Here is a 24492-nt window from a genome sequence, read left to right as displayed (position 1 = left end):
CGGCGCTTGTTCACAGCAGTGTTCAAGAGGGCTGCCATCCTTTATGCCGAAGAAACGAATCACTGTGCAGTGGGCTGCAAGTTCGATGTTTCTGAATGGGTGGTGCGAGTGGCAACTGCAGCGAAGCGAAATTTCAGCCTGTGACGGCAAGCGAAGAATTTCCCACAGACCGAAGTCTGGACACTTTCCGGAGCTGTAAGCCAAGCTTGCGGCATACGCTCCGTCGTGCAAAGACGTTCATACTAACTTGGTGTCTTCGACAGGCGTATCTGCGTAAGGTTGTCGCTCTAAAATATTCGTTTTTTTTCGTAAGACGTCAGCTTCAGCCTTCTCCTTCTAAGAACAAATACTGAGCCAACGCCATCTACATCTCACGCTCTATAGGCTCATAGCTGGGCGTGTTCATACCTGGGACTCCGGTGAGCGGGACTTGGAGCGGGACTTGGAGCGTGACTTTGAGCGTGACTTGGAGCGGTCTCTGCAGCAGAGCGGCGGGCTGGGCCCGTCGTCGTCGTCCCCGCGCCGCGGACCACCTGGGCCGGGGTCCCCGCGCAGCGCGCTCAGCCGGGACCCCGGGTAGGGGCTCCGGTGCCGACGCATCGCCGCCGACGGCCGCTAGCTGCGGCGCCACGTCGCCCGCAGAAAGGGCGCTCCTGCGAGGAAAGGTTGTGGGGCGGGTTCAGGAACCCGTCTTTGGGAGCTGCGGCAGCGATCTTGAGAAGCACCGGATGCTGCATCTACTCGGCGTACAAACCGTGATGACAATGACTGTTTAAATTAAATTGTGGGGTTTTACGTGCCAAAACCACTTTCTGATTATGAGGCACGTCGTAGTGGAGGACTCCAGAAATTTCGAGCACCTGGGGTTCTTTAACGTGCACCTAAATCTATGTACACGGGTGTTTTCGAATTTCGCCCCCATCGAAATGCGGCCGCCGTGGGACAATGACTATGACGACAGGGATGATAACGACGATAATGTTTATGATGACGATTATGATGATGACGATTATGATGACTGACGCACAGAGAGGTAGATGTACAGTACTGTGCAGCGATTTAATTTTGTGTAAAACGAAAGAAGGTAATATTCTTGGCGAAATCGTTTAATGAAATATTTCCTTTGTGACAGCCCAACCCCACGACACGCATGCCCGCTACTCTGTTCTTCCCGCTTTTTTTTTTCTTTTGTTTTAGGGCAAACCTTTTTTTCACTCTTTCTTGGAACTTCCCACTCCTGCTGCTGCTGCTGTTCGGCATGTCGCGTCGGAAGGTGGTTGAGAACGTGTGTCACAACGGCGCGGGGCAGGAGTTTACGAGTTCATGAGAGTGGCTTAATTGTTGGGTTGTTGGTGCATAGTTATACTCGGAGAATGCCAGCAAATTTGAAAAAAAAGAAGTTCTAGAGGCAGACATAGACAAAGAGACAGGAAGGTGGATGTACTAACAACATAGCTTCATTCTTGAAAACAACTTCTCCCTAGTCTGTACTGAACATGCGCAAGGCACAACATATCAAATTCACGGTAATCACCTTACCTATACACGGCAACACTGTACAAGATATTGAAGCTCTTTCTTCGTTAGAAACACTGATGGCGCGCTTACGCACTTTCCAGGCCAAGTTTAGCGACGTAATATGCTTCAATCAACGTTATTTTCTGCTTCGTTTTGGCCTTCCTAACGTCTGACACGTTGCTGAAGATGGGAGTGCATCCGCACTGATTACATTGCAGCGGAAGATTGCCACCTACGCCTGTAGATACACTTTGAGCACCTTCACGCACCCGATCATTCACATAGTGACCGGTTTGCCCTATGTATTCTTTTCCAGCTGTCACCGGAATACTATAGAAAACACATGTATCATACATGCTAAGCTTCGTGACATGCTTGGCATTGCACGCACTCCTTCGCGAACTGTGCGGTGAGACCGTCCTGAATATTTTTACAAACTTTCAAGGCACAAAACAAACCGACCTGACGTGATTTTCTGCACCAGCCCTTTTCAATCTGTGCGTGATACCACGTATATACGGCATAACCACCAGGTTTTTTTGTTGTCTTCTTTTGTCCGGCACTTCGCGATCCCGTCTGTGTTTCATTTTCAAACGCTTGTGCACAGATTCCGCCACTGCAGTGATCATAGTCTTAGAAGAGCCTGTCGCTAACAGTCCCCTCTCCTGCTGGATGGCACTGTCTTGCGTTTTATGCATGCAATTCTTTTCCACCAAATAGGACAAGCACAAGTTGGCTATACTACGCTCGACCAGCTTCAATTGGGGCCGACTGGTACGAAAGTAGCGCCATTTTAGTCCTTGGACTATAGACAGCAAAATGCACTTGTAATATATGCACGTAGGTGGTTTAATTCACAAAGCTTCTTGTTTATAAGTACTTTTCTTTTTGGCATTGGCTGGTCGCATTCGCTAAATAGTACGTCCATCATGAGGAATGGCTGAAATTTGCTCTTGCGAACAATTCGTGCGTGACACCTATTTGTGTAAATAGGGGCCTAGAACTGCAAAAAGAAAATGTTGATACATTAAAAGCCGAGCAATGCGTTCAAATTGCCTTCACATCGCAATATCTTCGAAGTTTGCAATAAAGGTATCTTGTGCTATGGGTTGAAAATCCCGGAAGCGTTATTCTTCGCCGGGCAAATGCACTATTGAAAGTATAGCGCACGCACGCACGCACGCACGCACGCAAGCACGCACGCAAGCACGCACGCACGCACGCAAGCACGCACGCACGCACGCACGCAAGCGCGCACCAGAGAAACGAAAAGAAAAATAATATTGGCCTGGATTTTGACGAGACCATGATGATACAAGTGCATGGCGGCGCTTCGACGTTCCCTGCTAGGTTTGGGGAAAGAAAGAGTTTTGCTAGTTTGGTTCTGTAATCCATATCTCTGACCTACAACGTGTTTCAAATGATTCGTTTTTTTTCTTCCATTAATGTATACACAATGGCGTACTCAAATCATGGAGGATACACGTCGAGAGAGAGACAGAGAGATAACTTTATTCGCCAGAGTGGAGAGCTAGTCCATCGGCTCCTCAGGAAGGCCAGATCGCCGCTAGGAGATGAGTATTCGAAGCCTTGTTATAGCATGCCTCACATGCAGATTGGGCCCTAACGTAAACCGACATTCTTCATAACGGTTCCCAGAACAGCCTGCATTTATTCCCTTTATAAGTTCGAAGCGCTAAACCGATGCTTCCACGCGTATAAAACGAAATACACTGCTCATTTCAGACAGAACTACCGACGTATGGCGTACAGTAAGGTCCAGGGAAGCCTAGAGGTTACGGTCACGAATCGACTGCGTCGACAGTTCGCCATGGTCCACCGAGCATCGCATAGACGTCGGGTCTTTAGGAAGATCAGAAAAAAAAATGGAACTTTTGTTATGTTTGATTTTTGTTTTCATTTCTGCTTCGACGCGAAATAACGATGCCCGACCACCTCGGCGTGGATTCTGAGTGTGCATGTTCAAAGCAGTCGCGAAAGACGTGACCAACCGAGAAATGGACGGAGCACCTGTGAAGCGGAGAAAAGCCTCCCAAAGCTGAAAGGCAAGCGGATTGGGAAAAAGGGTTTAAGTGCCCCTCTTTCAAATGTGCCCCCAGCCCCCGGCGATCGTTGCTGTCTTTTCTTTTTTTTCTTTCTTTCTTTCTTTCTTAGTCTCTTTCTTTTGAGCATTAACGGACCTCTGAAAAGCCGTTTATTTTCTGCATTCTATGCAATAAAAAAAAAGGTCAGTGTGGCGTGTTGAATGGAATACGTGCAGGTTTTGCACCACACTCTCGAGGTATTCTGTTGAGCGGAAAAAGAAAAACTGATCGTGAAGGCTTAAATAAAGTGGATGCTAATACGTAACTGGTTTCCGTTCCTTCTTTATTTTCGTTTGACAAACCCTTAACAGACTAAGTCTAACACTCCGTCTGCTTTCATTGCATCTCTTCAGCAGTCTGTATTATGTTCAAAGAAAAAACAAAATCGTACCATTGAATTCGTATTTTATACCCCCAGGCAAAAGCCGAATTTTCTCTTAAATTTTCTCTTGGGTGATCTGATTGTAAGATTTAGATCGAGGCTTGCAGTTTTTTCGCTCCCGCCGGCCAAAAGTTTGCAATTCAGAAAACTGGCGACGTTGCCTAAATTCGTTCACTTCCAAGCGGCTTCAAATAGAAGTGGAAAGGCGGATAATTTGGCCAGGCAGCAACGAAGTAAACCCCGAAGCGCTCCCTTTTCCGAGAGCCCATCGACTCAATCTATGCGTCGAAGAAAATTACCTTTTGCCTTTGCTAGGTTCAAACCCGAATAGGGCGCCCAACGAAGTAGGGTCATCGACAATGGAAACAAACGTGCGATCTAATCAGGGGTCGCCACTATTCTTTAAATTGTGTCTGCCAAGCGCTAGTACGCAGCGTTCTTAATCTCCATTATGTAGGCCCGTAGGCCTCAGGATCTTTAGCCGCACAGATGTACCATTTTGCGCAGGCCGTCTTTCGGAGCACTAACCTAGACCTGTTTGTTTTCGACAGTGGACGATTTCCATCTGGCACTGTGCGCACATCATTTGCTTTTCGGCACTACACCGCACGCAGACAGATATGTTGTGCTAGTGTCTCGTCACAGCTGCGTGTGACGTATGTTGGTCCTCCGGTCATTCAAGAAATCATAAGAGTTGGTAAATGAGACGCCGAGCCACGAGCGATGCTACATGGTCTGTTCGCGTCGTGGTAACCCAGGTCGTAGACGTAACTGTATGTCCAGAGACAATGAACGAAAATGAGACATGCAGAAAGTGCACGAGTCTAAAAGCCGGGGCAGTGTACATTCACGGGACGCAAAGTGCAGCTCAGTTGCTGCGTCCGTTAGCGAAAGTGCAATCAACTGACTAGTATCACAGGACCAAGTATGAACAGTTTATGTGAGCCGCACATCCAGCAACAACAAGAACAACAAAAATAGCGGTTATGCTCGGCTCTTACCATCATCGATTGCTAGATATGTGGTTCAGACGACTCTGTGTGACGCTGTTGTAACACTGAGCCACTGAAGTAGTCTTCTGCCACCCACGGTATGCACAAAGCTTTGAATTCATTCTGACTCCTCGTTCCGACTCGAAAGAAATGGGTGAAATTATGGCGCACTTTTATTCAGGATGCTAATCTAGAAACCCCTCTTGTAGAGAATTCGTGCCGCGTGATAGGACGTGCTATGGGCGTCGTTCCGACTACTTAGAGGAGGCACATCTATAGGCGTCTTTACACCTGCTGTCGAGTCTTTGGGAATGTTAAAAGTGCGAAAAATCTCTAGGGCTTCGAAGCCATCCCGCAACCGAGAAGTGCATTCCAATTCTGAGTGACGTGTGTACACAGCGCGTTCCGAACTTAAGGCGCTGCGTACTTCGGCCGTAAACGTTTCACCTATTTTCCCAGTTTCATCATTCCGAAAATGTTTATAAGCACGGGCGCACATCGTCATGCACTGTGCGCAAACCCACCATGTACACTCTGCCGTTCTTTTGTACAGAGCAGTGACTTGTTTTAACGCCATTAAAATTATACTGGCAATGTCAAATGGTCATACTTATGAAAAGCCACCATTGAAGTACCGGGACCTTTCGCGCCGCAGCGTTAGCTGTGTGACATGCGGGCTAGCATTACACTGACCGAGGGTGTTCGCACAGGGGCCGTTTGCAGGAATGCCTGCAGTGCCTTGTATAACCTCGCGAACTAAAACTTGCGTCATCCGCTATAATGAGAGAAAGAGTGAGAAACACGTGTTTTATGCGTCTGCACACGCTTTAGGGCCCCAATCGCTACTATAAAACCTCCTTTAAGTTTACGTGGCAGCTCGTTAGAGTTGTTGCACCATGTACTTAATCTTTAGCAGCGCTGGTGGTGCTCTGTACAAAACGAAAGCGTCCTTAGTCATTCTCGAACACACTGGCCAAACACTATAGTTACCTGTTACTGTGTGCGCCTGTGTGTGTTGTGTGTGTATTATGTATGAATGCGTTATTTCATATGTCACCTTCGTGATCTGGAGTAGCTTGTTAAGCATCTAGCAAGACAAACATAATCAACATCCATGAAATGCAGTTTCTCACTCTGTCTAAACAGACCCACACATAGCACGCATTGCACTGTGCAGAGCGCATCAACTAGTTTGTACGAGATGCGTGACAGATGCGTACAAGTTAAATGTATATGCGACGTTTAACATAATGCGGTGTTAAAACGTACGGTCACGTCTTGAAGGCCACTCAGCATGAATGAATGACCAGAAGCAAGGGAAGAACAAACCAATAACACGGACTGAAGGATAGGCTGAAATAATACTTAAAGGCATAAAAACCAGAAAGCTACCACAAGGTTATTTAACTTTTTTATCTTTTTCTTTTTTCTGTTTTTCGAATATAAATTCCTTCGCTCTTTCTTCACTAGATTTTACGACGACAACGTGACTTAGCTTGTTCTAAGCAGTGGTTTGTTTTACTGCATTACAACAATGCTTAACAGGCAAAACACGCTTTACAGGAAGGTTAAATGTCTTCGTTCATGAACTTCGAAAATGTTCGTGATAACGACTTCTTTCAGTGTTTTTCAATGCTTTTCGTGCTTTTAGTTTTCTTTGACCTAGGAAAAGAAGCATCCAGTGCTACTAAAGGCGCCAATCTCTCTTTTGAATTATTAGCAACAAAAGAAAAAATAAGTATTACTCTCTGACTCTTGGCATACCGAACTAAAGAAAGAAAGAAAGAAAGAAAGGAAGGAAACGTTCGAAAAACCTCGAAATAAAATATAAATATGACGTCTGGGGAACATGTAAAGAAAGCCTGACCTGCGAGCGCACACCGTCTTAAGCGTATTTTAGGATACCTAGAGATCTAGGTAATGTGATTGAATGAGCAATCAGTTGAGTGTGTGATCTTCCTCATAAGAATAAAAGATACAAAGTTTGACACAGCGCAAGAAAAATAACAGGATCCGAGAGGGTTGGTATTCTTTTTTTTTTTGTTCTTAGTCCCAACTATAAGAACAAAATAGCCAATGAACCGAGATAAAGATTAGGGGAAGTTAATTCTCGTGTTTCATTGAAGTATCGCAATATCAAGATAAAGGCAAACGAATATCGGACGAAAAGATAACTTGGCGTGGGTGAGATCCTATTATACAATTTCTGCATTACGCGTGGCATGTGGTGGTTTAACAAATAAGCTACCACTGTGGACACGCTCCTGTCAAATTCCTTCGATATTTGTGTACGTGTGCGAGGTTAGCCCTGGATTGACAAAGTTCCTTATAACGAATCTTATAACGAAGAAATCGGGTGACATGCGCAGAAGAGAGAAACGCGTGAACGACAACTGACAATACAAAGCTGAGACACCAGCAGATGTAAACAAAAGTCAACGGGCACGGCTTCTAGCACAAGCACAGCACGTCTTCGAGGTCACAGGTACGCCCGAGACAATAAGCGCGCAAGCACGAAGGCGCCCAGCGAACCAGTCCAGAAGCTGGCAAATAAAACTCGCGCCGGACACCGCCAGTGTCTGGCCGATCACTGCAAGCAGATTTCAGGCGTAACTAGCTTGCTTTTACTCACTTGTACTCAATTCTGTCCTTTCAGCCAACAGCACAGTCTTTCATCTGCGTTTCCGCAAAAGAAACGCCGAAATGATTGGGCATAAAACACTAAAATATCGAAGCATGAGTGCTGGTTGAAAGCGTCCATCCATACAAATCGTGTATGAATGCGTAATGGCAAAAGTTCTTTGAATTCATCAAAACGTAGACAAAACAGATGTTATGAAAACAAAAATGGAATCAGTGCAATATGACTAACGCCCCAAAGATAGGTTGGCACCCTATAATACCATGTATAACTCGGTATTTTCGCATAGTAAAAGGCCCTTCAGGAGAGACCATGACACCACATTTGCATAATATCCTAAGTGATGCCAACTATGCAAACTTTCTTTGTGCTTCGTGAGCTCCGGGTGGCGCGGACGCGCGATTGGGAAAATTTAGGCGGAACAGGCTTTTGTTTTTTATTCACATAGAACTTACCAAGTTCCTGGCTGTAATTTTCGTCTTTCTCCGACGACATACGTACATGCATCGCAAGCCGTAGCTACCTTGACTTCTAGCTAGTACGTTCAAAAGGTGACGCTGGCACGGAAGAATCGCGGACTGCAGTTGCAACCGATGCACCTAGAGTTGCTGAGGTAACTCGCCTACTTTCCATGAGCCGATATAATAAGTTCCGAATAAAGGTAAACATCAGAAGCTTAGTGTCATCACGCTGCCACCTTGTTTCGTGGAGACTCTCACAATATGAGTAAAAATACCTGCACGCCGACAATCCCGGAAAGGTTAGGTCCGCAAGCAACCAGCAGCCCCTGCACCTCATCAGTTGAATATCTCACGCGTGAATGCGAAAGCAATTGCTTGCGTGAGACAGCGCCAACAAAAAAACAAGCAAATAAGTAGATATATAAAGCAGACACGTGGACAATCCAGCCCTGCCCGAAGGAGGCAGCTTGCGCAATTTCTTCCGCTGACGGAATAAGCTGCTCCGTCGGGCCAAATTCTCTCAGACCTGGCCATCATCGAAGGACGGATATAGGCGCAGACGGCGGCGGCAGCCAACAAAGCTCTTGCATCAGCAACCCGTCGCCAATGTGTATCAACGCTTGCAAATTCGTACGAGCCGAGGGAAGCGCGGGCGCACCGGAAGCGCAAGGAACTCATTACGAAACGACACTCGAGCTGCCGTCCGCACCAATAAACCAGAGTGGTCGAACGAAGACAAGGAATCTCTAGGAAATTACGCTCTTCTTCGGACCGTTGGCGCTAGCAAATGGAGAGAGGAAGTTGTTTAATGGGCACTGGAGGGTATTAGCCTAGCGATCTGCTCGTGGCATGCTACTCCAGGTGAGATAATGAGGAGCGAAAGAAGTGGTGGGCGGAAGAAGCGCGCACAATTCCACGGTCCATGAGCACCCTGCAACTGGATTTCCTGGGCAATGACGACTACAAGCACCCGAAGTGTGTCGCCAGTATGTGGGCAATGAGCCAGCGTTTGACAAATACTGCCCGCTTTGTTTACTTCTGAGGGTGCGTTTGCGACAGGTCCATGTGGCGGCCCCTACTTGTTCCATACGTCAACGCTACATATTTGTCGCATTTTTTTAGTTGAAGTAAGCAGTACCTGCGTACATAGTGATACGGTATTTTTGATATCGCATTCATTCTTCATCGAAAGGGGCAAGAGCCATTCCTGCTTCCGACAGAGGCTGTAAGCAGTACGCCTGCGGCTACATCATTTTACTTCTATGCAAAAACAAATAAAAAATTTGCTGTAAAAAATAAATAAGTATGATAATAAGTAGGTCACTTTAGCAAGCGCAAACACTTACACATACAAAAATAAAAAAAAAATAGACGAAGCATTAACACGTCCAGTCACATTCCAATCGATACACCCGATGTTATAGTAAGCGTAAAAATTAGCTGACTGTTTTCGCTAGCATAACGTGAGACAGGGCCACAAGAAACAAGAGCTGATTTTGTTCCTAAAGACTTTTTCGTTCGTGAATGTGTTTTTTCATTGGCCAGCCGCCTTCGCTAATAATGACCAAAAGGTGGATTGGCTGCATTTTGCACTTAGGAACAATTTTAGCGTAGACAAATGTGTGAGTACTGTCCCAGAATATCTTCTTCGCGCGTGCACAAGCTTCAAATAGGAATACCATTTAGATACGCTACCGGAAATTCATTTTCCCAATTTCTATTAGTTCTTGCGTCTCATCAACAAAATTCAGTTGATCGTTAGCGGTGTTTTTGTTTTCTTTCCGTCGTCCCTGCGTAACGTTGTGCCGGCTGAACCAACCGATATGCGCCAACTAGCCCAGTAAAGTAGTGATCAAAAAGAAAGAACTACGACTATCCCACGTCGAATGCAGGAGCAGGCTGGGGAAGAACATCGTCGCCGGCTGCTCATACAGACGGTAACGCGAGACAGAGCCCAGCAGGTCGAAGCCCGGCGACAGCGGCAGGCGCACTAGCATGGGGGCGCCATTCGCCATCGTCGTCGTCGTCGCCAGGGAGGGCATCCCATCTCGCAACCGTGCCGATAATTGGGAGCGATGGAGGAGCGCGCGGGACTCTTTGGGCACGGCAAGTGGCACCTAGGCAACGGCGACAGCGACGACTGCGGGCCGGGCCGTGCCTTTCGCCGGCTCTCTTCGATCGATTGGCGGCCCGAGAGGAGGGAGGTAAGTCCGCAACTCGCTCACCCTTTTCGCTAGGTGGCACGACATCGCCAAGTGCACAGCAAGGGCGCATAGCCCACCTTCCCATGTATCTACATCGAATAACCAAAATAAAAAAGCAAGGGCACACGAGTGTTATGGCATGGAATAAAGAAACGAAGAAGTAAATAGAGAGGAGGTTAAGAAAATCGTGACGGCAGGTTTCGCGCAGAAACAAGGGGACAATAACACGTGGAGGCAGACACTTGCGTAAACTTCCAACAGAATTTTATGTACATGATGTCGTGTCTTTACCCTAACCGAGTAGACGTCATATCGTGTCTGTATACATATCGTCGCGGTGCAACGAAGACAGGAGAAGAGGACACGTACAACAAAAACAGCTTGTTTTAGTAATTGAGCATAGGGATGACTTCTTTGTCTTCTAATCTCCGCTAGGCCGCAGCACGAGGCGAAGCCTACTAAAACTCCCGTCGGTGTCTGTGTCATCGACGCAGATGAGATGCAGCAATATAAACTTCCTTCTGCCCACGAATAACATTATTCCGGGAATGTGCACTTGTGTCGATCACTTCGGCTTCTATTGTCCGCTACAACTTATTCGCAAAACGTGCCGTCATGAAATACAGATACCGACTTGTCTAAACCAGCACCCATTAATACAAGTTAACCAAGCCCGTGTCCGGTTTGCTACCTTAAACTTGGAGAACGAAAAAAGGGAAAGATGATAAAAAGGGGAAAAACACATCGGAAGAAGAAAAAAAAAAGAGGCAGTAGGTGCGGACACAACCGCAGATGAACGTTCACTAAAAAACTAACGCTTCTCTTTTCATTAGGTTGAAACAAGTTCGTCTAGTCAGATGTCGACCTGACCAAGACCAACCCGACGGCGTTCATGCATCTCGGCACGCGGTTCGGGCGAATCGACCCACCACGTTGACCGAACTCGCATCGAGGCTCGCTCAGCTTACTTAACCCGATAGCTTTACCATGAACCCCTCGACCGGATTTCGGCTTGACAAGCCGAAAGGACCCGACTTTAATAAGTTAACGCAAAAGTAGGCGGTCGTGCAGTTGGGTAGCCTTCAAAAAAGTGCAATAACGCTCTTGTGACCTTGTGCATACAAGCAGGAGTAATTCGGCATCTGTCCTAAAGATCTTCACTTCCGAAAGCACTTGGTCATATACGTGGCTGAGACTAGCTTGCAGAACACATTGTTGAGCTTCGAAGAACGGGCAGTGGCACAGACGGTACGATGTTTTCTCGTTTGGTCATACCCGTAAGAACCGCTTGCGTGTGTTAACGGCAAACAGTGCGACAGTCACGCAGCGCGCGTTCGTAGACTTCAGAGACTAGCGTCTAAGGCAAAATTTTTAAACGAAGCAGTGTCGGCGTCAAAAGTTGACGTCAGACGGCGTCAAAAGCCTCAGCACGCAGTCTGGCATTCATTTCGCCAAGCCAGTATACCAGCATAAGCCAACAACTTAATGCCGTACTGTTTTATGCACTGCGGTCAAAAACTCCTGCGTAATTCAAACTTTTTTCTCAGATCCTGCACTCCTTAAACATTTGACGCACACTGTGCGTGCCGTCAAATTAGGCGCACGCACGCCCATGCACACACACGCACACACAAATGATCCAAATATGTTAATTTTAGTCGAGAGATTGAAGAGAAACCTCGTCAATGCAAAAAACAAAACATATGTATTACTCACGTATTCATATGCAGTACGCGTGCCTTGATCACAAGAGCGGCAAAATGCACAGCAACCGCCTTTATACATGTGTACGCAGTGAATGACGTCACATCTACGCATAAACAACAGGCGAAGGGTCCCCTCCTTCAATATATGCTTTATTGCTGCACTCATATATCAGGGGGACATATATGAGTGCCCGACTGTAGACACACATAGTGCGCCTTGCGTGGGTTTCGTGGTTGATCTCTGAACATATTTCTCCTCTCTATTTTACAGCGCAGCTCTTCGGCGCTCTCTCCTATCCTGCGTTGAGCGTCGGCGTGCCTTAGAGTCCCTCGTAGCCGAGCGAACGAGCGCAGCGAATCATGAAAGAGCGAACTCAGAGCGCAGTGGGTGACGAAAGACTGCGATAGCGAAGAGAGCGCAAGGAGGAAAGCGGAGGAGGATGGTACGGCGAAATGATGAGGAGAAAAGCGCAGTGCCGCGCAAGACGGGCTCTGCGGGAACGATAGATACGAGAGTGCGCCAGAGCGGCGCGCGCCAACATATGAAAACAAAGCGCTGCATGAGCAGAGGTCTGTCTGCAGCGGCTGCTGTGAATCGCGCATCCACGCGTCATCCTCGCGATACCTCTAGCGACCTCCGATTAGCGAGGCAGTCGCGCCACACTTCGCTCCGTTTGCAAGGTGCCGCATGAGACAGATTGTTCGCGCCAGCCAATATATCGCGAAGTGAAAACACGCGTGATGCTGCGCTCAAGTTTCCCGTTAGGGAGTATCGTAATCATCGGCGATTTTTTTCCCGTCACCACATGTAATATACTAGCTAACCTCCCTTCCTTTCCTGCCTTGTATTTCTCTCTTATTTTTGCATCGGCGAGTGTGCGTTTTCTTCTAACCCTGCGTAAGCACTGCGCGCCTGCCATGCGGTAGTCGTCATGAGGGGGCACCGACAATCTCCCCCACCACTATATGGAAATCAGCAAATCAGATAACGAAGATCAGGCAGTTACAGGCGTTAGCTCATGGACGAGAACTTCGCTGAACCTCTACTGTAAGGTCTGCAGGCAGAGGACCTCCATGCTTTAATTTCTACAAACAACTATACCACAGGGCAAGTTTCACCAAGAAAAAAAAAAGATATAGAGGACCACGAAGCGTTTGGGCTAACATCTTCGGCGCGTAGTTTGACAGCACTTTGTACGAATACTTGCCGTAGGCTAAAGCTTTGTCTAAATGCTAACAAATCAAAACGCACAAATTGCAAGATCACGCCTATACAGGGTGTCCCAGCTAACGTTAGCCAAGCACTTAAAAATAAAATGTAGAACATACAAACTCAGCTGAATGCCTCTCTCGGCGGCCACGTGGAAGTGGCGAGGCATCGATATTGGCGTTCGTCACCGCAACCTCCGAGCTGCCTATGAAGCGCGGAGCCAACGCAGTGTGCAGCAGCATTGAGGAGGAGGACAGCAGCAATGAGCAGAGTTGATCCTTCGGAGCAGCGCTTGGGACCGCTGGTGTCGCGGCGCGGCACGCATGTTTCATGTGCTTTCTTTATAACGCGGAACAAAAAATTACGCGAGACATAGCACACTGAAAGCAACTGAACCGAGTGTTTTAAAACACAGTTGTTACTTTTCTGTCAAAAATCACGCCCTCAATTCAGTAATTAAATAGTTCGTTCATTAATCTCATCTAATTACCAGTAGTCGAAAATAAAATTAGTTGAATTACGAAAAAAAGATCCTCCTGGTGCGGTATACGTCACTTTTGACAGAATAACATTGGTTGTGTCCTCGTATATTGTAGATTTTATTTTTAAGAGCTTGGCTAACGTTAGCTGGGACACCCTGTATAGCGTGCGCACGGTTATCCGTTCTCTCGGCCTAACGTGAGGTGTTAGAAAGGTGAAAGGAAGCAAGCACGACGACATCGCCTTCCGCTTCACCTTTATCGTGATTGGTCTTCACGTGGTGTCCCTGCAAAAAGTAAGTAAAGAAACGATGCCCACAAAATATACCCCAAGTCATGTTAAGAGTTGAAGGAGCACTCGTCTGGTCAGGTTCCATAGAAGTAATATAATTGCGACCACTGACCAAGTGATAACTTATCGACGCTTTCGAACCCATTCGGGGCGGGACCTTTATGAAAAGTCAATGGACACGAAGTTTCCGTTATTTTAAATGCGAATGACGCTCCTGTGATGTTCCCACGTGCTTGAATTGACGACAATATTGTACCCATGCAGCGTATTTGACAAAGGCGAAGTGCATTCTCGGAAATGTCTTCTTTCTTTAACTAGGTAAATGACAAAAATTACTTCCGTGACTACCCTTAGGAGCGTTTATCAGGATAATATCCACACTGTTGGGATGCGCTGATACCTGCCTTTTACAAAACTCCTTCACTTCCGCTCCACGAGTATACACTGTGCCAAAAAGTGACACCCGCAATTCCAGTAACTCTACTTGCAGTGCTGCTGGCAGCAAAGTTCAGCTCTTGCCAGTGGCGCGCCGAGCGTGAAGTGCTTCGCTGGCCGCGGACAACAACGCATCAAGAAAATGAGACGGACACTTCTAACGCGATCAGGGTCCACGGTTGGCTCATCCCGGAAAACGTTGTTCGACACGCGCGGAAACAAGACGCCGCACATAATAGACAGGCATCCTACGACGGACAGCGTCAAGGTTGATTGGACACAAAGGGAAGCAAAAGGACAACGAGAAGAGGTAGCGGGCGAGGCTACGCTGGGCTCTTGTCGTGAGCCCAGCGACATCCCGGTGTCTTTCAGGACGACAGCCGAGAGACGGCTCGGCTTGTAAGGAGAGAGACGGGACCGGGGGGAGGGGGCTGCGTTGAAGACCGAATGCCGGCATTCGAGCCTCGATTTTTCCGACAGGAGACGCTTCCCCTGGGAACTGCGGCACGGAATGACTCAGCGCAATTCCGTGGAGTGCTCACGTGCGCGCCTCGGATAAGTCTTAAGGGTGCAACAACTTGGAGAGGAAGAACGCGGGGACAACGCGAACAGGTAAAGAAGTAAGAGAACGAAAGAAAGAGTATGGGCAAGACGGAAGAAGATTAAAGACGAGAGAGTTAAAAGTAAGAAAACAGCGTTCAAGCAGAAAGAAAGTAGAGAGAGAGAGAGAGAGGGGGGGGGGGGGGGTAAGGCATGGAATCGACTTTAACGTCCGTCGTCAATGGCTCGACCTCTGGTTTGTTGCGAACGGCTCCAGGCGCGGGAAGTCGGCTGTGGGTGAGAGAAAGTTTAAAGGCAGCGCCCGAGAGAGAGACGCATTGACTTACGAATGTGATGAGCGCTGCAACATGCGCTCAGAGACTGGGGCTCGATCATTTCTCTCTTCGAAGTCAAGTCAATTCATTTTAGCTTCAAGAGACAAGACAAAAGAAAAACAGAGCAACAGTGCCGTAGGAGCGGGAAAGAAAAGGGGCGCCATGCTGTCCCCGTCTTCGATATAAAGCTCACCGTCGCAGCGCGCAGATGTAGCGACCCGGCCATTGAAAAACACATCCGCCTTGTCTTTTCAACGCAGCCTTTGCACCCCGCATCCCCAGTCCTTTCTTTCGATGCCCACCTTTCTTCTCCTTCCTGTTCCTTTTTGCGTTCTGATGTCAGAGGAACCGAAACTGTGCTCATACTCGCCAATTCTGTGCACGGCAGCGAAAGACTAGGCCTCGCTTCAGCCTATCAGAAACGAGAATCCGGCTCCGTGTGTAATAAGAAAAGAAGGAGAGTGTGTCGATTGTGCGCCGTTAATCCTTTCGTGATCCTTCCTATCAGCCGGCGTCACTCGCAAGGAGATTAGAGGCGGCAAATGAACGAGGCCCTTTTCTATCCGGTTCTCGTTTCTGATTAATTGACGAGCACCGTAGGTCGAGCTTTGCTGCACGCAGTTTGTGAGACGACGCACGAGTCAAGATAGAAAAGAGGGAAGGAGTTGGTCCCGTCGTCAGCCGAATTCGTAACATACCAACTGGCCTCCTTGCTTTGTGCCTATTACAGTAATTTCCTTTCTAGGTTTTTCTCTGCCTGGACTGCGGCCCTAAGTCCTAAAATTTATCTTTCATCCGGTCATTGTAACGTGTTGCCAAAGCGGGTGGCTCGATAAATGCGCGCGCTTTAGGATGGGATGATTTTTTTTATCCCTTCGCTGAGAAGTAATCGAGAAGAATGCGGAGAAATTCGGCGACACCATCACGAAATCGTTAAGGCAGAATAGCGCGGCGCTCTTACGTATAATTCCAGGAAAAGTGTGACGGCCTTTTTTTTCCATAGGCTTCGTAAACTTTCCGCAGATGGAAAACGAAAACGTTAGCGCTTTCTCCTCCTCTCCTCGCTAGCACAGACAGTACTAAATGAGAGCCAGTGCCAAAATGCGCGGCACGTACTAAGTGATTCGGCTTGGCAAAAGCTCTTGATCTCTAATGGCAAGAGAGCGATAGAGAGAGAGAGAGAGCAAGGAGAGGAAAGGCAGAGAGGTCCACCAGACGAGCGCCTGGTTTGCTACCCTACAATGGGGTAAGAAAAAAGGAAAGGGTGAATAGAAAGAGGAAAAGAGGCAGAGATTGACAATGCACTGAGTGCACGTGGCATGATGATCAGGGACGCTATAAGCGGTCTCCTAAACCGGTGCACTTCAAGTAGTGCACTAGTGCGATGATGTCTAATGTTTTGTATTCGGCAAGGCATCTGCTTACTTCCTTAGGTGGTGATTTATTTAACCGCCTGGTCACGAGTCAGAAGAACCACCTAAAACTGCGACTCAGAACAACTATGCTCAGCAACAAACCTCAAAACAACCACCACACGAAAGTCCCACAGTGTCACAGCCGGCAGGTCGATATTATGCAAACACCTATAAAAAAGCAGGCCAACGATACAAATATCGAAGCTGAAGTTAAAAAAAAAAAACATAAGGAAAGCAGCGCTTCACGTCTACGTTTAAACGCCCCGTTTTTCAGTTCGTTTGTTCAATGCGAGCCCCTGAAGACTTCTTTCTGTCATCCAATTTCATTCGCGTGGGCCAAATCCGCCAGATACTTTCGACTACTCACTTAAGCAAACGAATATAGCTCTAATCGCTAAAAGGCAGACCCCGGCTCAAGGAACCAAAAAGTGTTGTAAGTATATGCAAAGAAGCGAGTTTTTGAATTATATACAACGAAGAAGAATAAAATAACGCGACACATATAGATTTTAAAAAAGATGAGAATACGCGGTCGTTGACCATGGAGCGGTATTGAGCATCTCCTAATTAAGTTCAGCCCGGCCACCCCGGACTTGAGTTACGTAATACGGACGCATTGGAACCCCGTAGGTAGATTCATATGCACGACACGTCGAACTGTCGGCGATCCGTAGCGCCGGCCACTTTGCCAATGTGCTGACTTCCTTCCATTCATTTTGTATTTGGCGCACGTACCCTCGGCATCGTGCATGAGATGGGAACCAGCAAAAAAAAAAAAAATATCTCATGAGCCTATTAGTAAACATAAAGCAATCTTTGTCCAATGTTCAAGCACACTCGCCATAAAATTATTAAAGCGCGTGCTGTCCACTCTGATAGCGCGTGCTTTAATATCTCTTCGGAGAGAGATTCGTCCAGCAGAGGTAGTCATTCGGGTGGCTCACTTCGGTACACGTGCGGCCTTCAAAACTATTAGCGACAATGAGATGGCGCGTCATCCTTAGAGTTGATGTCAACGACGCCTTCAGCAAGAAAGCGTGCATTCTTCGTCACTTTTTTATGATGGCGAAGAATGCCTCTGTAGAAGATTGTAGCACAAAAAGGTACTCAATAAAATAAACCATCGGATACCAGATAGAAAATCTTAATCAGAACACGCTAACACAAGGCTGTCTCTAACTGTCCGAGCCTATTAACACGTATGCCATGTGCAAATCACACTCTAAAAAGTTACTGCTTTCCTTGGCGAGCTGTTTCGCTACCTTTCCCAATAGCGCTGGCCAGCTGTGTGGGAAAGCTAATGGAAAAGATGATCCTTGCCCGCTTGGAGTGGTACCTGGAACACTACAACCTGTTACCAAATTGCACGGCTGGTTTTCGTCGAGATCGCTCATCGGCAGACAGTGTTGTTGATCTCACTACGTATGTCCAGCATCAAAAGTCACGCAAAAGATTATCTGCAGCTTTGTTCTTGGATGTCAAGGGGGTATACGATAACGTATCTTACGATTCTATCCTGGATGCTCTTGAAATGGTTGGCTCAGGTAGTCGAGTTTTCCTATGGATTTCTCATTAACTTTTTATGAGATCTTTCTTTGTGTGTACCGGCGATGGTAAAACTGCACGATACTACACCTACAGAGGTGTTCCTCAAGGCGATGTACTAAGCCCTACCCTGTTTAACTTTACACTCATTGTTCTCGTTGATCATCTGCCTGCAGCGATCAAAATATCGATGTACGCAGACGACATATGTATATGGACTTCAGGTGTGACACGTCCTCAGATACGTGCAAGACATCGATAATATACTACTCTGACTGCTATATACCTCCGCAACGAAGGTCTTGAAATCTCGTCAGACAAATGTGCACTGATGGCCTTCACTCGCGAACCAATGACACCCTATGCCATCTCAATAAATGGCCAGATAATTTCTTACGAGAAGACTCACAGATTTTTCGGAATAATCATTGATAGAAATCTCTAATGACCACACGTGACCACACGTGACCTACTTGAAACAGTGTCTGACAGCAATCTCCCAGCTTTTCAAGTTTCTGGGCGGACAGACTTGGGGAATGTCAGTGCATGGAATGTTGGAATTGTACAGGATTCTTTTTCTGGGCTTCTTGAGATAGAGTTTGTCCGCACTGACCAACACTTGCCAGACAAATCTTCGTGCTCTACAGGCTATTCAAGCTCGTGCTCTCAGGGTTTGTCTTGGTTTGCCAAAATGCACATCGACAGCAGCGACTATTGCGATCGCCGGAGACCAACCCATACAAACACACATTGCGGTGGAAGTGTTCAGAGTGCACATTATAGGCACGTTGACCGTGCCCGTTCCCACCATCTGGCAACACTACCGTCAGAAAGGCCGCATTTTGTACCACGATTTCGGATTATTACACCTGCCTTCAATCAGGCTTCACCCCCGCAACTAAGGCATCGATTCTTCCATGGTGTTTGGCTCGACCTTCAGTACACCTCACCATACCAGGAATCAGGAAAAAATCTGAGCTGTCGTCACCTGCTCTGAAACAACTAACTCTGCTCCTTTTGCATGAGGTACGCCGACCACGTACATATTTATACTGATGGATCGGCAACTCTCCAGTGTTCCTCTGGAGCCGTGGTTTTCCCAGCGAAAGCCACCATCATCGGTTTCAAGACATGTCATCCAACGACACCGATGGATGCGGAACTTGCAGCTCTTCGTGCTGCACTTCATCTCGTCAGCAAAGAACAACCTCGAAGATGGTCGATGTTCAGTGACTCGAAAGCAGCACTGCAGTCTTTGCTATCAACCCTGCGGCGTGGACCACCCGAACAAATGGTATTCGAAATTAGAGAACTAATCCATACCTTGACTGAGAAAGGACACCACGTGACGTTTCAGTGGCTTCCAAGTCACTGCGGTGTCATAGGGAACGAATATGCCGATAACGCTGCTCGGTCGGCTCTTCAAGGCGACGAAGAGAAGCCGATATCATTATCAAGGACAGATGCCGCTAGAAAACTTCGAATGCTCAGCCGTGATATCACGTTCTCCTAGTGGAACGCAGGAAGCTTTCAAAACAACCGGCTGCATAACCTAGACTCTTCTCTACGCCTTTGCATTCCAGCTGGAGTCTGCCGTCGCGAAGCTACCCTGCTTTGTCGAATATGGCTAGGGGTGGCGTTCACCAAGTCTTTTGCTTTCGGAATCGGATGGGCCGACAACGCCTCGTTTGATAACTGTGGTAACGAGAAGACTCTTCAACGCCTTCTCTGTGACTGCCCTCGCTATAGTTTACAGAGACGATCGCTCGCAAACGCGATAGCGCGCTTTGACCGAAGATCTCTAACAGAGGAACTTATTTTAGAATGCCGCCATCACAAGCCATCGAAGCAGAGGGCTACGAGGGCACTGTTGCAGTTTTTAAGGACAACAGATTGGACGAGCGGCTGTAGCATGAACAGATGTTCATAGTGCTGCACTGCAAGTGCTACTATGCTGTGCGGTGACAGTATGCGGCGACAGTGACCGACTGTGATTGTAAGTCTGTGATCCTTTCTTTCTTTCTCTCTACTTCGTTATCACTTTAGCTCCCCCTCCCTTCTTTCCCCAGCGTAGGGTAGCAAACCGGATCTTCCACTCTGGTTAACCTCCCTGCCTTTTCCCTTTCCTCTGTCTATCTCTCTTTCTTTCACAATAACGAAACGAGTGTTAAACGCATTGCGAGGACGCAGAAATATCATATAGCAAGCGGAAAACACGTCCTCACTTTCAACCTCCACTCTTCGACATTTTTTCGTGCAGCAGCTTGCATAGCACCTCCTGCTAATAGCAGGTACCCATTGCATTGCGGAATGCAATTGTTTGATTGTATCCGTTGTTAAGACTTGCTCAAATAAGTATATTTTATCAAATGTTTTCGCTTTAACGTAGTACGCTAGAACTTGTTTCAGATAACAACACTTACTATTATAACTTGAATAATCAGCAAACAATAATTCCATAATAAATAAATTGAACTCGCTTATTTAGTTACTCAGAAGACGTTTGAGCTTTCGCGGGAGAGCCAATTAGCTGAAAAGATACGAAATAAACGCTTTAAAATAAACGACTTGCGCCTAACCACTAAGCTAACGTTGCTTACGACTCTACTACTTCTGGTAAACATCCTACTACAGCGCGAAGTACGCTAAAAACGTAAGGCTGTGGGAAATCATCTGCAGTCACTTAGGACAATACTTGGTGGCCTTGAAAAGACAGCTTTCTGTCGAGTGAACGACTTCTTTATAAGTGCGGGCATATGTGCTAGAAATACTAGGGACAATTTTATTCATTTACACGGCTTCGCCGGTCATGTCTCGTCTTTTTTGTATTTTCGTTCTCTCGTGCATGTGTTAGTGTTTGCGCCTGCTATATAGGTTATTTCTATATATATATATATATATATATATATATATATATATATATATATATATATATATATATATATATATATATATATATATATATATATATATATATATATATATATCATTATTTGCTTTTCTTTCTTTTTAATTTATTTATATTTAAAGCGAATCCTTTTTGTATAGTTGAAACCAATGTAGCGTACTAATTTCAACCTCTCCACTTAGGCTATATTAAACCCTGTGCCTACCCAACTGTGATAACAATGAAAATAAAAACATCGCGGCTCGAATTCGCAAAGCTTTTTGCTCGTGAGTGTTGCTTGCCACATGGCTGTCTACTTTCGCTAACATTATGTCCACCAACACGATTGGCTGGCATCTGTTCCAATAGTTCTCGCGTAATTAAATTTTGCGAACACGGGTTCAATTCTTGCTGTTCAGTACTAAATATACTTCGCTATATGGCGTTACGAATTCAAGTATTTCATAACCCCGTTGACTTACTAGTACCAAGTATACACTCTGACGCACTTTAAATCATTTTCCCGTCAGCGTGCCAAAAGTGGTAGCAATCAAAATAGCCCAGAGCTAAACACACAGTCGCTCCCCACGTGTTACGCCAGGAACTCGATTTGGCAAACGGGGCACGCTCTACCCTCCGCTAGCGAGAAAAAAGAAAGCGCACACACAAAAGGGGAAAGAAATAATTAAGAGAAAAAAAGCTGACACCGGACTGGCGCTCATAAACGAGCGCGGCGGGCGTATTGGCATGCAAGGGAAGGACTCTACCGAATCTACAAGGTCTGCGCAAACTTATTACAGCGCGCCCGCGCTCCGCAGCGAGAACGGGCTCTCGGTCGCTGCTCTTACGCCGCCGCCGTTGCTGCGAAGCGCCGCTGGCACCGCCTTGCGCCGTCGTCGAAGCTATACAGTGCAGCAAAGGAATGGCCGTAACACCCCCCCCCCCCCTCCTCCTCCTTCGCCGACTCCCCCATTTCGGTGTTTTCAGACTGCCTCCTCTCTGCTAGACCGGCAGGTTAATATCGTTATTTCTGCTTTAATTCTTGTTACCCCCCGCGAGATCTGCAGCGCACGGCTGCTCGCGCGCGTGTGTGTGCGCGCGCGCGCATTTCTTTATGCAAATTAGCAGACATAAAGCTCGCCTCCTTGCCTATTCAATGTTTGTTCATTCTTTCATCCTACTTTGCCTTTCTTTTTCAAGTTTTCTCCGCTCCTTAGCGCACAGCTATCCGGTAGAGGCGGAAAACAAGAATAATTGGAAGAGGCAATTTCGTTATAGCGAGAACAAAATGTATACTGTAACATAAAGTGCGTGAGTAAGAGAGGGGGGATAGCGTCGGCAAGATGAGGAAGGTAGAATGGTTATCCAGGGTCACATTATCCCTAGAACTGCGGGGAAAAAAACGACGGAATTAAAATGACGGAAGAAGAAAAACATGCCATCAAGGAGCGTTAGGAGATGGTAATGGCCACCCAGGAATGGAAAGCTTTCGGAAAACACGCAGTCCTTTACGATCAGCGCTGCGGAAACTTGACGTATGGTTCAGGTTTTCCTATCTCTTTTTTTTTCCTACCCATATCTCCGTCTTTCCTTCTCTGTTTTTACAGCCAAGGTTTTGCGACCTTACACTCCTCAAAATACGACACTGAAAAGCGAACGCACACAAACAGATATCTAAGAACTGGACGAAACCCGCCAGTGAAAGAATTCGCCTTATTTGGGGTAGAACGAGGCGGCACGAGCGCACTTTGACGGGTTCAGTGAATTTTGTACAGTACTAAGAAAACGCTCATTTCCACTGGAACTGTAACACATCAATATTGTTCGACTTGTAACCGTATTTAAGTACCATAATAGAAATGTAGTCACGCGGGTTGCAAGGCGAATAGTATACGTATCATAATAACGCGTCATACTCTTTCGACAAAGCGATTTCGCAGCTAAAAGCAATCATATGATCCAGAGCGAAAGAGAGGGAGAGAGAGATATAAAAGGATGCATGCAAAGGCAGGGAGGTTAACCAGAGGTAGTTCCAGTTGGCTACTTTGCACGGGGAGAAGGTTTAAGGGGGATAAAAAGAGAAAGAGAGTGGAAGGGGAAAGAGAGAAAGTGAGACGAGCACAAATAAACCGCGTACACTATGCAGCGGTGGAAGGCGGCGTTCTTAAAGTCTATCATGAAGGCCCGTAGACCGCAGGAACCTTAGTAACGCGAGTAAGGCCAGCGCGGATGTTCTTTGGGAGCACTGACCTAAAGCTTTCTGATAGTGGAAGATTGTTCAACTAATCCTGCACTCTGCACATCACTTGTCTCTGGTCACTATATCGCGGGCAAACACAGATAACGTGTGTGAGCGTTTCATCGCTGTTGCGTGAGTCGCACGTGGGGCTGTTCGCCACTCCATTAAGAAAGGCATAAGCATTCGTAAATGCAACGCCTAGGCACAGACGGTACAGCATGGTCTGTTCACGTCGTGGGAACCCAGACGGTAGGTGCATCTGTATATCCGGAGATAACGAACGCAAACGACACATGATGGAAACGTTCAAGTCCGACAGAGGCAAAGTACATTCACGGGACATCAATCGCAGCCCAGCCGCAGCGTTTGTTCGCGAAAGCGGAATCAAGACACGTTGACCACTTTCATGTGCAGATCGGGCGGCTTCGTCGGCGTGGTCATTCCTGCTGATGCTGCAATGTCCTGGAAGCTATTGAAAGATTATGTTGTGCCCCGTGTCATGGCTGCGATGATATATCTGTCGAATTTCTGAGACCAGTTGTTCATTGGGTACGCGGCGCATTAGGATTTGTATGTAATGAAGGAATGCCTTGGAATCACCAAACATTGTCCATTATTGCGGTAGTTCCCAAATAATGAAATAAAGTACAGCACGGAGTGCCGCAAGTTCTGCAACCGTCGATGCGGCCACACATGAAGTTTTTAATTTGATTTCTTCAGATTTTGCCGGGATGATGACTGCAGCAGCAGAGCTGTTGAGTTTCACCGAACCATCTGTGCAGACATGTTGCCGGAATATGTGCACGTTGTGAATGGGTTCCAAAGTTGCTTGTTTCAAAGATTGCAACGGCGCTCCAGCTCTCTTTCTGATGCCTGTAATTGCCAATTGCACTTGCGGCCGGTGCAAACACCACAATGGGGCGGATAATGGTGTACCGGGTGTGAATTGTGATGGTAAGTAGGACTGATGTCTTACAATACTTCTGGCAAATGTTAAATGTGGCCTCTTTCCTGGCAAGCAAGTGAGATGGTGTGAGGTGATCCGAGTCGGGTGTCAGATGTGTGCTCTCAGGACATCTGTGGCAATGTAGACTGTCAAAAGAACG

At 46.9% G+C, this 24492-nt stretch overlaps 1 protein-coding gene across 5 annotated transcripts in view; it reads right to left on the bottom strand.

Annotated features, from left to right (window-relative positions):
- LOC135916043 (unconventional myosin-Ia-like) overlaps positions 1-24492 on the bottom strand; it is a 215447-nt gene that overhangs the window by 96776 nt on the left and 94179 nt on the right. For all 5 annotated transcript variants that reach the window (XM_065449257.1, XM_065449258.1, XM_065449256.1 and 2 more), the window contains exon 2: positions 409-653. In XM_065449257.1, coding sequence (XP_065305329.1) covers positions 409-600 — 192 coding nt within the window. In that variant the 5' untranslated portion in view covers positions 601-653. The remainder of the gene's footprint in view (positions 1-408; positions 654-24492) is intronic.

Source organism: Dermacentor albipictus, chromosome 4 (genome assembly GCF_038994185.2).
Source record: "Dermacentor albipictus isolate Rhodes 1998 colony chromosome 4, USDA_Dalb.pri_finalv2, whole genome shotgun sequence".
Classification (NCBI taxonomy): Eukaryota; Metazoa; Arthropoda; class Arachnida; order Ixodida; family Ixodidae; genus Dermacentor; species Dermacentor albipictus.
Note: the sequence above shows the minus strand (reverse complement) of the source record. Positions and strands in the feature narration are given on the sequence as shown.